At 37.1% G+C, this 15,613-nt stretch overlaps 1 protein-coding gene across 1 annotated transcript in view; it reads left to right on the forward strand.

Moving 5' to 3' along the window:
• The window catches only part of RSBN1L (round spermatid basic protein 1 like), a 64,628-nt gene that overhangs the window by 40,083 nt on the left and 8,932 nt on the right, over positions 1–15,613 (forward strand). The window contains exon 3 of the mRNA XM_021689700.2: positions 3,042–3,682. Coding sequence (XP_021545375.1) covers positions 3,042–3,682 — 641 coding nt within the window. The remainder of the gene's footprint in view (positions 1–3,041; positions 3,683–15,613) is intronic.

Consider the following 15,613-nt stretch of genomic DNA (forward strand, 5'->3'; position numbering starts at 1 on the left):
TCAAATGAAATTCTGTTTATTTTGGCAATCCATTTGTGTAATTTTACATGTATTTTCAACTTAGTTATTATACTTAGGCCTTTTAAACTTTAAGTTGTATTTTTTAATTCATTGCTTTTTTCCTTGACACATTTTTTATTTTGCTTACATATAAAACCTCTTTTCTCTTTTATTCTGATTACCTCCCTATTTTAATTTTTTTCATTAATTTTGTTAAGATACTAACCTGAATCTCATGTTTTGATAGTTCATCCTAGGTAGCAAGTATGAATTTGTTAATATATTTACTTCTAAGTAGACTCCTCAGAGAATTTTATGAGTTTACAAATCTGCGTAATCAATAAAGTTGAAAGGCTTTTATTTTTGCTTTTCATGATTATACCAAGTCAGTCTTCATTGAATATTTATGATTTTTATTTTTTTTATTTTTAAAGAATTTATTTATTTGAAAGAGAGTGACACAGCGAGAGAGGGAACACAAGCCAGGGGGAGTGGGAGAGGGAAAAGCAAGCTTCCCGCCAAGCAGGGAGCCTGATGCGGGGCTCGATCCCAGGACACTGGGATCATGACCTGAGCTGAAGGCAGACGCTTAACGACTGAGTCACCCAGGCGTCCCTATTTATGAATTTTTAGAAGTGATGGTTTGCTTTTAACAGTAAACTTCCCCTTTTTAGAATTGCCATCAAGTTGAGAGAATTTTCTTTTTTAAAAAAATATTTATTAGAGAGAGAGTGCACTCAAGCAGGAGGGGCAAGGAGAGGAAGAGAGAATCCCGAGCAGACTCTAAGCTTGAGCGTGGAGCCCGTTGCAGGGCTTGATCTCATGACCCTGAGACCACGACCTCAGTTGAAACCAAGAGTCTGATGCTCAAATGCCTGAGGCACCCAGGCGCCCCAACTTGAGAGAATTTTTATGTTTGTTTCCAAGATTAGGATTTAGTGGCATTTATATTGTGGAAAACTTTGGCTGAAAGGGGGACAAGGAAAAATTACACAAACCTCAGTTAGTTTGTTGGTGAGTGAAATGTTTTCATTCATGGATTCATTAAATATTCATCTGTAATGATATATTAAATGTCACAAAGGTTACAATGACGGGGGAGAAGTATCACTTCACTCTCAATTCATATAAAAATTACTTGTTTCACTCATACAATATGTGGAAGGACATCTGATATACAGGTATCCTATGAGTGAAAAAAATAACTTTATATGAATTTAGAATGAAGTGATTCCAGTTCCAACTAGAGAAATGAGGGAAAGCAAAATGAAGGAAATGATATGAGTTGTTTTTAAAGAATATGTAAGAGAGAGGTCAGGACAAGAGTATTTTAGGGAGAGGAAATGCCTTTGCAAGTAGTAGAAAGAAAAGGCAGGACTAAGTGTTTTATAAGAAATTTTAAGTAATGCAGATTGACCAGAGAATAAAGTACTTGAGAGCATGGTCTTGGGACTCCATACTGGAGTGGTTATCTTTTATTTGGTAGGTATTGAGAACACTTGAAAGAAGTTTACTCAAGGGATGAATATGATCAAACAATATATAAAACTTATAGAAAGATTAATATGGCTCCAGAATTCAGGATGCTGGTCATGAAGCTGTTAGACCAAAAATTTATAAAGAAGTAAAAAATCAAGGATGAACTGGATAATTGTTAAACCTTGGAGAGACCAGGAAGAATGATTTGAAATAATATCACTGGATTTGATATTTGAACATTATGGGAAAGTAAATTTGAGTAGACTGGAAGCAGACCTAGAATTTAAGGAACAAGAATGATAAGATAATAAACGGAAGACACTTGGCATAGAGGGTTCTTTATGAGAAGTGTGGTCAAAAGAAGAGGAGAGGGAACTATTTTTGTAAGGGTTTTTGGAATTGGTGGGAAGGACTTATTTTGAAAAGTAGGCAGGACATCTCACTCACTGGAGACAGGAATAAAAGACATACGTGAATATGGAAAAATTCCATAAGGAAGCAGAGTGGGAAGATTTAATTCATAACAGGTTGTCTATAAAAGTGAAATAACAGGTGGAAACAGTGAATGCCTTCTTTTCTTAACTCTTACCTTAATGGCTTTCTCATATTATCTTAGGAAGCATAATATTTTCTTGCGAAGATGTTTACTCTCTCCTTTTTTCTCATTTTACAGAATATATTGTGATAATGTTATGTGTTTATATGTACACTTAGTCTATAGCTGTATAGACTCCGTGGATTACTCTTTTATTTTTTGGAGTTCTAAATTTCTGGGTGCAGAGTCTACCTGACTTCAGTTACAGAAGCTCATTAATATATAAACTTATAATGCCCCAAATCTTTTACTTTTATATTCATCTCTTTACTAGTACATGGTATCATTTATGCTTAGGACATGAGAAATTATTCTAATTCTGTCATCTTCTATATGGTGCCTTATTGGGTTTTCATCAGGAACTTTGCAAACTCCAGTAGATCTCTAAAATAGCCCATTTTAGATGCAAGAGTAGTTTACTAAGGAGGAAATACGGTAAAAAGCTAAGGAATTGGTGTGTTTTGTTACTCTTCTATTATGCAAGTCATTTTCTCCCATTGTGATTTACAAGTCTTGACACATACGCAATTTTGGAGAACTCAGATGAATAAAAATGGTGCTATATATCAGTGGAAAACATCTGGAGGGCATTATTCATATTGACCTCTGTTCACCTTCCCATTTCTGATTTTCTACATTTAAATTTGAAGATTATGCTTTCTAAAACTTACATTCATTACTTCAGTAAACACTGACTGAGCATCTCCTACGTGTCAGAATGGTACCTGCACACTATAGGTGTAAGTTTGTCCTAGACCTTCGTGTGTGTGTGTGTGTGTGTGTGTGTGTGTGTGTGTAGAGAAAGGGAAAGAGACTAAATTATGATTACCAATACTGTGTGAAACAAGTCCCAAATATAAGCCTAAATCTGAGTAAACTTTGCTTATTTATTTTAAGACAGTTCCTTAAGTGTGATTTTTCTAAGTAACTAAAGTACGGAGTTTTTAAAGAAATTTTTTCCCAACAGGTGGGAAGGAGAAACCAAAAGCAAATGCTGAAGACTTACAAATTAAAAAAGTAAAGAAGAAAAAGAAAAAGAAACACAAAGAGAATGAAAAACGGAAGCGTCCAAAAATGTATAGCAAATCTATTCAAACCATCTGCTCAGGATTGCTATCTGACGTTGAAGATCAAGAAGCCAAAGGCATGCTACATGATAACGTAAAGGATTACAGTGGAAAGAGTTTGGATAACAAGAACTATGATTCCAAAATTCCTGAGAATAGTGAGTTTCCATTTGTCTCATTAAAGGAGCCACGGGTTCAGAATAACCTCAAAAGGTTGGACACTTTGGAGTTCAAACAGCTCATTCATATTGAGCACCAGCCTAATGGAGGTGCATCCGTTATCCATGCCTATAGTAATGAACTCTCCCACCTTTCTCCTGTGGAGATGGAGAGGTTTGCCGAAGAGTTTGTGGATCTGGTGTTCAGTGAAAATGAAAACTCTGCAGCTTTCTATGTAATGGGTATTGTTCATGGGGCAGCTACTTATTTACCTGACTTTTTAGACTACTTTTCATTTAATTTTCCCAATTCGCCAGTGAAAATGGAGATATTAGGAAAGAAGGATATAGAAACGACAACTATGTCCAATTTTCATGCTCAGGTAAGAGGTTTTTAGTTAGTTTTTTTTTTTTTTTAACTTTTAGTTACATGATTTTAGACAAGTTTCAGTTTTTCATTTTGTTATAGGTTTGAAATAAAAAGGTAAGAATATAATGACAACTCTTGGGAATATTAAGAATAAATTACCTTCTTGATGTGAACGTAAGATTTTAAATTTCAGAGTCTACTTAGTCTCTTTTTTTCTTTCTTTTCTTTTTTTTTTTTTTAAAGATTTTATTTATTTATTTGAGACAGAGAGAATGACAGAGACAGAGAGCATGAGAGGGAGGAGGGTCAGAGGGAGAAGCAGACTCCCTGCCGAGCAGGGAGCCCGATGCGGGACTCGATCCCGGGACTCCAGGATCATGACCTGAGCCGAAGGCAGTCGCTTAACCAACTGAGCCACCCAGGCGCCCCAGTCTCTTTTTTTCTTAAAGATAATTAATGAAATAAGATTTTGTTGTCCTTTTTTGCAAGTATTTTTTGGAAATGAAAGGACTGAGATGAATTTAGCCATGTATTTCCCATGTAAGCAGTTCTCTTACCTAAAAATCACCTAAAGTCTTTTTGCTTTATGCCTTAAAATTGCTTAACACTGGATGCATCAGATAGTGGGTGCTGAGTAAATGTTAGCTGTTAAATATATTGTGGTACAAAGGAGTCAGTTAATTCTGCATTTATGTGAGGAGATTAGTGTAGCAATGCTTTTATTGAGCTAACTTCCTTTTCCTACCCTTCTCTATGGTGTAGAATATACATTATTTTAGAAAGCAGAGGCAGAGTCAAGTCCATTTGCTCTTGAAAGTCAATGTGGGCTCATCTAAAAGGCCATTGCCATTTGTTACCCACTCTCAGATCAGGGACTGCTTAGGCCAGGAGATCAGCCAATTTTCATATTTATGGGTGCTAAAGTTCCGAGTTTTCTAAGGAATAATTGACAGCATTCTAGTTTGGAAGGAGGGAAAAAAGTAAAGTCTCAAAGGGATCTTAGTGATCATCTATCCCAACCTTTCTCACTTTACAGATACGCAAACAAACATAGATAGGAGTGACTTCTACTTTAAGGTTGGCAGCAGTACCAGGAGTAGAACGCAATCTCCTTAGTCTTCATCCAGAACTCTTTTACTTACTCTGAGTATATTTCTTTTTTTGATATGTGTTTAAGTTATAGTCTCCGCCTTAAATGGTAGTCTGGACGTCCAGTCACATGCACACATACTTTTATTTCTAATTTCTTCATTCTTCCCAGGAAAAGCTTGTCACTTAATCTAATTTGTGGTATCCCTCCAGAGAATGATTTTTTTTTTAACCATATTTATAGAGCTTTTTAATTTGGGAAAATGGTTTATGAATTACAGGGACTAACTTACATGCTAAACCAGTTTATAACTTGAGGCTTTTCTTGTCCTGAATGTGAGAACCTCTCTTCCAAATTTTTGTGTAGTCATTGTAGTGTGACTGGGTTAGTGTGGGTAGCTGGATGAGCTCTGATATGGAGTGGATGCAAAGAGAAGGGAGCTAGTCCTGGTCTTGTCGTTTACCAGCTGTGACACTAGACAGCTACTTAAGCTCTATGTCTGAGTTTCCTCACATACAAAATAAAGATAATATTGCTCAATTCACAGGGCTGTTGGTTAGAAATATTTCATAGAATATTAACAGGTTATACAAAGAGAGTTGTTACACTGACTTGGTATATAATATTACAACTTTCCATTTGGTTGAATAGGTGATGGCTAGTTTCTGAATGAGGAGTTTTTTGTTTTTTTTTTAAGATTTTATTTATTTGACAGAGAGAGACACAGCGAGAGAGAAAACACAAGCAGGGGGAGTGGGAGAGGGAGAAGCAGGCTTCCCGCTGAGCAGGGAGTCCAGTGCGGGGCTCGATCCCAGGACTCTGGGATCATGACCTGAGCCGAAGGCAGATGCTTAATGACTGAGCCACCCAGGCGCCCCTGAATGAGGATTTTTGAGTGTGTTAATTTAGGGTAGGGAGTTCAGCAAGTACTACTGAAGATCAAAAATTACCACAAATGTTTTATATACTGATAAGGAATTGACTAAATTACGATACATGAACACAGTGGGATATTATTGAGCCATAAAAAGGAATGAAATACTGATACATGCTGATACATAGTGCGGATGAACCTTCAAAACATTATGTTGAGTGAAAGAAGCTAGTCGCAAAAGGTCACATATTGTATGATTTCATTTATATGAAATAATGAGAATAGGTAAATCTATAGAAACAGACAGCAGATTGGTGGCTGCCAGGACCTGGGGGAAAGGGACCTGCAGTAAACATAGGGGGTGCATCTATCTATTCAAGATAGGATCTCATTTCCTTTGGTTAAATACCCAGAAGTGAAATTGCTGGATCATATGATAGTTCTGTTTTTCATTTTCAATTAAAAAAAATTTTTAAAGATAAACTTTTTGAAGCTTTTGTTAAACTGATTTTTTAAAAGGATTTTATTATTTATTTATTTGACAGAGAGAGAGAGAGAGAGAGAGAGAACACAGGGAGGAGGGGCACAGGGCTAGGGAGAAGCAGACTTCCTGCTGAGCAGGGAGCCCGATGGTGGGGCTCAATCCCAGGAGCCTGGGATCATGATCTGAGCCGAAAGGAGATGCTTAACCGACTGAGCCACCCAGGCACCCCCAGTTAAACTGATTTTTTAAATAAACTTTTTATTGAAGTATACATACACAGAATGCACACATTATAAATGTATAGCTTAATGAAGCTTTACTAAATGAACACATGTATAATTTTAAGAAGTAGAATATTACTAGTAGTCAGAGCTTCCTCCAAACCCTTCTTTATCACTACTTTGTGCCCCCCACCCATACATACACAAACACCCAGGTAACCACTTTCTGACTTCAAATACCACAGATAAATTTTGCCTGTTTTTGGACTTTTATAATAGAATCAACTAGTATGTGAATTGCTGTCTGTGGCTTCCTTCCTTTAGCATTATGTTTGTGAGATTCATCCATCTTGTATATAATAACAGTTTATTTTCTCATTGCTGTATGGCATTCTGTTGTATGAATAAACGACAATTTATTTGTTCTGTTTATGGTGGATGGATATTTGTTTCTAGTTTGTGGCGGTTACAACGGGTGCTGTGAATATTTTTGTACATGTGTTTTAGTGGACATAATGTATTTGTTTCCGTTGGGTATGTATATAAGATTGGAATTTCAGGATCAGAAAGTACACAAATGTTCAGCTTTACTAGCTACTACAGGTTTTCCAGAAGTTATTGTACCAATTCAATTTACGTTCCCACCAGCAGTGGTACACATCTTTGGCTACACTTAGTAGTGTCTGTCTTTTTCATTTTAGCCATTCTGGTGGCTGTGTAGTAGTATCTCATTGTGGTTTTAATTTGCACTTCCCTGATGACTAAAGAAGTCAAGCTCCTTTTTATGTAATTATTGTCCAGTTGGATATCTTCTTTCTAAAACTAGCTATTAGGGGCGCCTGGGTGGCTCGGTCGTTAAGCGTCTGCCTTCGGCTCAGGTCATGATCCCAGAGTCCTGGGATCGAGCCCCGCATCGGGCTCCCTGCTTGGCGGGAAGCCTGCTTCTCCCTCTCCCACTCCCCCTGCTTGTGTTCCCTCTCTCGCTGTATCTCTCTGTCAAATAAATAAATAAAATCTTTAAAAAAAAAAAAATAAAACTAGCTATTGTACTCTTTTGTACATTTTCCTATTGGCTTTTCTTTCTAATTGGTTTGTTGGGCTTCTTAATATATTGTGGATAAGAATCTTGTCAGATATGTGTATTGCAAATACGCCCTCTCACTGAGTGGCTTGCCTTTTTACTCTTTAAGAGTGTCTTTTGATGACTAGAAGTTCTCAAGTTTAATGTGATCTCATTTGTAAGTTTTTTCCCCATTTACGATTAGTGCTTTTTGTGTCCTGTTTAAGAAATCTTTGCCTACCCCAGGTCATTAATGTATTCTCTAAAGTTTTTTTCTTGAAACTTTCATTGTTTTACCTTTTGCATTTAAATCTACAGTACTTTTGGAGTTGATTTTTGTGTATGGTATGAGGTAAACTTCAAGGTTCATATTTTTCCATATAGGTACTCAGTGGACATGATCATTTATTGAAAAGGCACCCATTCCACATTACAGTGTCATGTCATCTTAGCCATGAATCATCTGAATCATATATATGGTGTTTCTGGACTCCCTCTAATTTCATTATTCTATTTGTCTTAATTGTCTTAACTTTATAATAAAACTTGGTCTCTAGTAGAGTAAGTATCAGTTTTGCTATTCTTCAAGATTTTCTTGGCTCTCTATATTTCCATATAAACTTCACAGTTTGTCTGGTTCCACAGAAAAATCTGCTTAGGATATTGATTGGGATTACATGGAAGTTGTAGTTCAAGTTTGGGTAGGATTGATGTCTTTACAATATTGAATCTTCCAGTCTGTGATCATGGTATTTCCCTTCATTTGTCTTTTATTTTCTCTCAATAATATATTTTTTTCATCCTATAGATCTTACATATCCTTTGAGATTTATTCCTAGGTATTTGAGGACTTCATTTTATTGATCACTCTTTTTGAGAACTTGGAAGCTCTGAGTACTTTTAATTTTTTTTTTTTTTTTTTTTTGACAGAGACAGCGAGAGAGGGAACACAAGCAGGGGGAGTGGGAGAGGGAGAAGCAGGCTTCCCGCGGAGCAGGGAGCCCGATGCAGGGCTCGATCCCAGGACCCCGGGATCATGACCCGAGCCAAAGGCAGACACTTAACCGACTGAGCCACCCAGGCGCCCCCTGAGTACTTTTAGAATATGACATTAACACTCATCTTGAGAAATTGAAAGTGTATCTTGTACCTTATTTCTCTTCCAGCATCCTTTCTCCCCTTATCTGTGGTATTATTGTGCATCATGCACACTTGTTAGTAGAATCACATAGTGAAGCTATGTATTTTGGTGATGTTAAATGAATTAGCTTACATAATGCCATGTGAATTTGTTTTCACCAAAAGAATTGGTTGAGGTAACGTTAACTGAACTAATTGTGTGTTAGTCTTCTAGGGGAGAAAGGAAAGGAGGTATCAGTATTGGAATGTAGTTTCACTTAATATCAACCATAACAAAGACAAGTTGTGGGAAATAAAGCCAAATTCATGTTCCAGCTTGATGATTTGGTCATGACTTCTTATTAACAAAGTTCAAGGGGTTAGGTTCAGTAGAACCTGCTCTATATGAGAAAGAATGCTTTTTACAGAGCAGAGGAAAGCAGAGCTGTAGAGAAGTTTTGAATTTTAAAATTTTGTAATCCAGGGCTGCCTGGGTGGCTCAGTTGTTAAGCGTCTGCCTTCGGCCCAGGTCAGGATCCCATAGTCCTGGGATCGGGCCTCGCATTGGGCTCCCTGCTCTGCAGGAAGCCTGCTTCTTCCTCTCCCACACCCCCTGCTGTGTTCCCTCTCTCGCTGTGTCTCTCTCTGTCAAATAAATAAATAAAATCTTTAAAAAATAGAATTTTATAATCCAGTAACTACCCTTTAATTCCCCTTTCTACCTTTTATATTCTGACAAACCTTTGATCCAATCAAAACCAGTCTGAAAAGCAGTATTCAAAAGATCTAGAAACATGAGAAGAGATAATTGAATGAGTTGATAGAGAAGGGTACAGATCTGACCTTTGTTGGGCACCTGGGTGGCTCCATCGTTAAGTGTCTGCCTTTGGCTCAGGTCATGATCCCACGGTCCTGGGATCGAGCCCCACATTGGGCTCCCTGCTCCGCAGATAGCCTGCTTCTCCCTCTCCCACTCCCCCTGCTTGTGTTCCCTCTCTCGCTTTGTCTCTGTCAAATAAATAAAATCTTAAAAAAAAAGAAGAAATCTGACCTTTGTTGTTTTTATTTAATCTTAGTTTAGAAAATACATTTAGCAGCATTAAAGAAATTTATAATGATAATCATGATGAGTATCTATGTAATGAATTAGCACAGTTTTTTAGTGGATAAAATAGTATATATAATAATTTAAAATATATGTTCTATGTTTTCTTGCATTTTTTTTATTATGTTATTCACCATACATTACATCATTAGTTTTTGATTGTTTTCTTGCATTCTAATATTGTACTCTGTGTAAATATTGAAGCTTGAAATGTAAATAAAACCTCCTTAATTTCAACTTTAAAACACGTCCTCATATGCCCAAGTTTAGATCAGACCCAAAGAATTAATACCACCAGCAGGGCCACTGTATTTGATGATGTAAATTGTTACTACAACTCTTGATAATGCAACCTGGTGGCCCTGACTACCAGTGGCTTATGGAACCCAAACTAAGTCCATCCTCGTGAGACTAGTTTGTTTCCTCCTTTCCTTCCTTCCTTCTTTCCTTCCCTCTTTCCTTCCTTCCTTCTTTCCTTCCCTCTTTCCTTCCTTCCTTCCCAATTAAAAATTTTAAGCAACCAAAATTTAACCAAAATACATTTGCCCTCAATTCTGTGGAAACTAAAAGATGACAAATTATGTAGCTATTTCTATGATCTTTATAGTGATAGTGTTTATCTTTGTAATAATTACTCTGTAGTTGTCACAAAAACTCATTTTTGCACCTGTTTAGCCTTTATCCTTAAAACATGTTAATTTGAGTTTTTTTGGTGGATATGTGTGTACATGTGTATACAACAGTACACACACACACACACACACACACACACACATGGCAGTGACAGAGGATCAAGACATCCTAGCCTTTGAATTCTTTTGGTTATGGAATTCTTTTTACTTGTAATGTTTTCCGTCTTCATCTGTATCCTTGCAAGTTGCCTGAAAAATTTAAAGGCCATGTGAAATTATATATTGTTTTAATAGGTCATGTCATGTCTCTAAGTTGTGGCTCTGAGTCACAGTGTCAGTCAAACTGTATGATAAAAGTCTTTGAGAATAGGTAAGTTTGTAACCTATCTGTATCCGTTCTTTTGCTGTAGAAAACAAAACCCTGAAAACCTAATGCCTTAAAGTGATTTCTCACAGTTCTTTGGGCTGTCTGGAGAGTTCTTAGGGTCTTTGTCATCTTGTCTGGGGCTGGGTGGCCTCATTTACATGTCTGGTGGTTGGCAGGTCAGTTGATCTTAGGAGATCTTGCTTGTATGTCTGGTGGTTGGTGCAGTGTCACCTGGAGTGATGATCACATTTCTTTAATCATGTAGCGGGTTAGCCTGAGCTCATACACATGATGCTTGTTGTAGGGTTCCATGGAGCAAAAAGAGGGCACTCCCCAGTGCACAAGCCTCTGCTTGTGCTGTGTTTGCTAATGTCCATTGGCCAAAGGAAGTGAAAAGGCCAAAACCACATTCACTTCATGATGATAGGACTGGTGCAGTCATGTTGCTCAGAAGTGAGCATACATACTTGAGAAGAATTTTTGGCTATTTGCAACCTCCACATTTGTTCTAATTTTTCTACCATCTCCACTTGGCTCAAATATTCATTTGATAGTAGGGAAACAAAAAGGCAAGTGAGATAGGAGTTTTGTCTGTCAAGGAATAAATAAGATTTCTTTCTTGTTACTCAGTATTTAAGCAGCATATACTCTGAACCCTGTAGTTAGAGCTGTAAGGATATGAAAACGGAGCAGTTGTCTTCTCACCACCTTTTCCCCTCCCCCAAACTCTAAATCTTGTTTTTATTTTATCCTGGTTCTAAGTTGTTTGTATCAGGTAACTTAGGTCAAGGTGTTAACTAATCATGACTAAGTGGCTAATATCTAATAGTTAAACAGTTATTAAATCTGATCTGATCTGTTAAGCTTTGCCCCTCTGCAAAATGGAGAATTAACTTCTTGCTAGAATCATTCACTGTGCTAGGCAATAAAGATAATTTGGTATGCCATCTTTGAACCATCGGCTACCTTTGCACTAAATTCTCATTTTGACCATTTGTGCCTGTCACATCTTCCTTGAAAGCTTATGAGCTGATCTGTACAAAATATTACTGTGGCTGGTACCAGATGCTCTAATTGAGAAAGGGGACTTTTTCCTTTATTGTACTGATTTTAAAATGAATAATAACACTTTCATCCTTATTTTACATGAAATTATATGGATATTTTTGAAATAGAATGTTGACTAAATGTCATTACCTATTATATTTTGATTTGGAAGAATATGCCAGATGTGATGGGAAATGGCTCCCTCTTGTGGCACACTCATTTATGTTAGATTTTAGATTGCCTCAGAAAGAATGTGATGAGCTAAACCTTGTTTTTTAAGATAAGACTTTCCCTCACCTTCACCCCTCCCCACAAAACACCCAGAATTGCCCTCACTCCCTCAATTTTTGTTCTGATAACTATCCTGTTTTTGTATTTTCTTCAGATTGATGCTTATGCTAGGTAGGAACATCTGTAATATCTTCTGTATTTATTATGGTTCACCATTGTTCTGTGGAACTTTTAATGTCTTGAGATGTTGATAGGTATGCTAAAACAACTATGAGAAAAACAGGTTTTGAAGTCAGAATACTTTGTGTAGTACTGAGCCAAATAAGTTATGTTTACCATTTAAGACCTCTCAGAAACTCAGTAATAGTGTTGTGTGGTAAACCTCCCAAACAGAAGAGTTTCCCAAACTTAGTGGACTATATAGAATCCTCTTTTCAGGGGCTGCCGTATAAGGAAACATATTTTAGGAAACAGCAAGTCGTTTCAAGTGAGTCATTCATGGTTTTTTTGAATTACTTATTACCATATTTGCTTCTTCCCTTGTTGTAGCAATTTTTATACATAAAACAGTCTTAAGTCTAACAGATTTATTTTTGGCAATGTATTCCCTGTCAGAAAAGCTACTTTATTCTTTTTATAGCGGGCTGACCTCAGAATCATAAGGTCTTTTGTTTGTTTGTTTTAAAGATTACTTTTCATAGAACGAGTAATGAATAGGATTTTAGTTTATTTCTTAAAGATATTTCAGAGAGAGAGAGTACAAGCATGAGTGGGGAGCCGGGACAGAGGGAGAAGCACACTCCCCACTGAGCGGAGGGGGGGCAGCCATGCAGGGGCTCAATCCCAGGACCCTGGGATCATGTCCTGAGCCGAAGGCAGACGCTCAACTGACTGAGCCATGCAGGCACCCCTAGGATTTTAGTTTAAATATAATTTAATTAAATAGTTCATTTCTTGTCAACCAGTATTTCTGAGATTTTGTTATTGGCACTTACTGGCAGTGGGTACAAGAAGTCTTCTATTTCCTGTTTTTTTCTTTCCCTCTATAACATTTGTAGAGAATATATGAGGGGAAAGGTAAACATGCAGTTATGATATTGGTAGGTTTTTTATTTTATTTTTATTTTTTTCTAAAGATTTTATTTATTTGACAGAGAGAACAGGTAGGCAGAGAGGCAGGCAGAGGGAGAGGGAGAGGCAGGCTCCCCGCCGAGCAGGGAGCCCGATGCGGGGCTCGATCCCAGGACCCTGGGATCCTGACCTGAGCCGAAGGCAGCCGCTTAACGACTGAGCCACCCAGGCGCCCCGATATTGGTAGGTTTTTTACCAGGGCTGGGGATGGCAAGGGGAGGAGCTGTAGGGAGGAGATTTAGATTAAGATCTATCTATCTGTTCTAACAGGCACTATTTAAATGTGAACTATTGAAATAGAAGTATTTGCAAATATATCAATAAGTATTGTTTCTGTCTTTTACTGTGTTGTCTTTTGAAAGAGCTATACCTAAATTGGGAGGAAAAATATGTGTACTCTTTGTAACAACGCATTTTTCTTTTAGGAAGCATACAGAATATGTTTTAAAACAGTGACATGTTTTGATATTTTCTAGTAATTATTTTAATTGCATCAGAAAACTGATGGTTTGATTAATGTTTACTGAAGTGGGAAAAAAGCAAATACAGTAATCTCATGTCTAGTATTACCGTGATGTGAGGTTTTCGAGATAGGTGATTTTTCTAGATAATGGAAGTCTTTAGTTTTGGGTACCAAGACTTTAGTGAAGCTATCCTTTTTCAGTCTAGGTTTGTCGTTATGATGCTATAATACATCCTAGGGGAGCTGCAGCTATGTATGCTTGCTTCCTGCTCCTCCTCCCCTTCACATTTGTAGTTTCATATCCTTTATGATTTTAGAGGTTAGTGAGAATTGTGCCTAATGTAGAAACACGTGTCAGAAGAGACCCTTTTATGAGTCATGGTCTTACGGCATTTATTTTGGCTATCTAGAGATTCTTTAAACCCTCATCTTTTTCCTCCCCCGCCCATTGCCCTTGAGTGTAATAGTAGTTGGATAGATGATTTTTGGAGAATTGAGGCTTTTTAATCTTATGATATTGTAGATTTTATTTCATTCCATGTAGTAGGGGATATTTGTTATATAGTATTTGATAAAATAGGTGTCACCTAAATTGAGAACTATTTCTATTTTTCTGAAAGGCGTGTGGATTGTATTCTTATATTTTGTTTTAACTGCTTAAGTGCCATCTGTATATTTTCTCAAGAGATAACGTGTTTTTTAATTTGGTTGCATTGTTTTATGTAATTTGCCATGTTTAAAACATTAAATTAATGATTCCAACTGACTTAGTGAATGTTTGAATATTGGGTTATTAAACTAGAAAGTTGGGTTAAATGGTATATAAGTAAAAGTATTACAATGTACTTTATTTTTTAAGATTTGTTTGTTTATTTTGGAGAGAGGAAGTGCATGCCACACACGTGGAGGGGGAAGGGGCAGAGAGAGAGAGGGAGAGAATCTCAAGTAGATTCCCCGCTGAGCATGAAGCCCCACTTGGGTTCGATCTTATGTCCCTGAGATCATGACCTGAGCCAAGATCAAGAGTTGGATGCTTAACCTACTGAGCCACCCAGGCGCCCCATGAAAGGAAGTTGTTTTGCTTTATAAAGATTCTTGTTTCTTAACATTAGGGTATGAAAAGGCATAGATTTCTTTGCAGAATTTAAATGTGCTTGCCAGAATTCAGGTATCAGGATTCTTTTCTTTTTTTTTTTTTTTTAAGATTTTATTTATTTATTTGACAGAGAGAGAGACACAGTGAGAGAGGGAACACAAGCAGGGGGAGAAGCAGGCTTCCCGCTGAGGAAGGAGCCTGATGCAGGGCTCAATCCCAGGACCCTGGGATCATGACCTGAGCTGAAGGCAGACGCTTAACGACTGAGCCACCCAGGCTCCCCTACCCATGTGTCAAGATTCTTGAGGTGCAGGTGGTTTTATTTCAGTTGATACTTGAATGCTACCCTGCTAGCATTGTGCGGGTGGCTTTATAGCTTTACGTAATTATTAAATTTCCTTCAGCAGTCTGAGGTAGATCATTCCACTTAAGGAAACTAAAATACAGGAATCTGTGTGATTTCTGAAGGTCACATAGCTGCTAGATAGTAAAGGTAGCATTGGGACCTAGCACTCCTGATTCTCAATCTCTGGTAGTTTTTCTCAGAGTTAATCATAGAAATATAAACTGGATCCTAATTAATATGGTATGATCTAGAGGGGAAGATCATTCCTGGCGGCCTTTCAGACATACAAACCACTGGTAATGGTTAAATGTAACATTTCAGGCAGTCTACTTTTAGAAATTCTGATAAAAAGATATGAACCGTTTAGGAAAATGTAGGTATATGAACTTTTGACTATAAATTTCATTGGCCTTATAGATCAAATAATAAACTATATAATGAGGAGAAGTTATAGTCTGCTATCTAGAATTATACTGTTTATCTTACCTGTGTTTTCATAAGCAGTGTATAGGAATAGCTAGAGAAGGTAAAATAGCTTGCTCTGGTATGGATTTTTTTTTTTTGCCTTATTTTTTATTTTATTTTTTTACTGTTTGTAAAGGCCTTTTTGTTTTGATTTGCTTACCTCACATTATGTTCTAATATTCTCAGACAATATAATTTGTTGTTACACAATGA

The sequence above is a fragment of the Neomonachus schauinslandi genome, chromosome 12, assembly GCF_002201575.2.
Source record: "Neomonachus schauinslandi chromosome 12, ASM220157v2, whole genome shotgun sequence".
In the NCBI taxonomy this organism is placed as follows: Eukaryota; Metazoa; Chordata; class Mammalia; order Carnivora; family Phocidae; genus Neomonachus; species Neomonachus schauinslandi.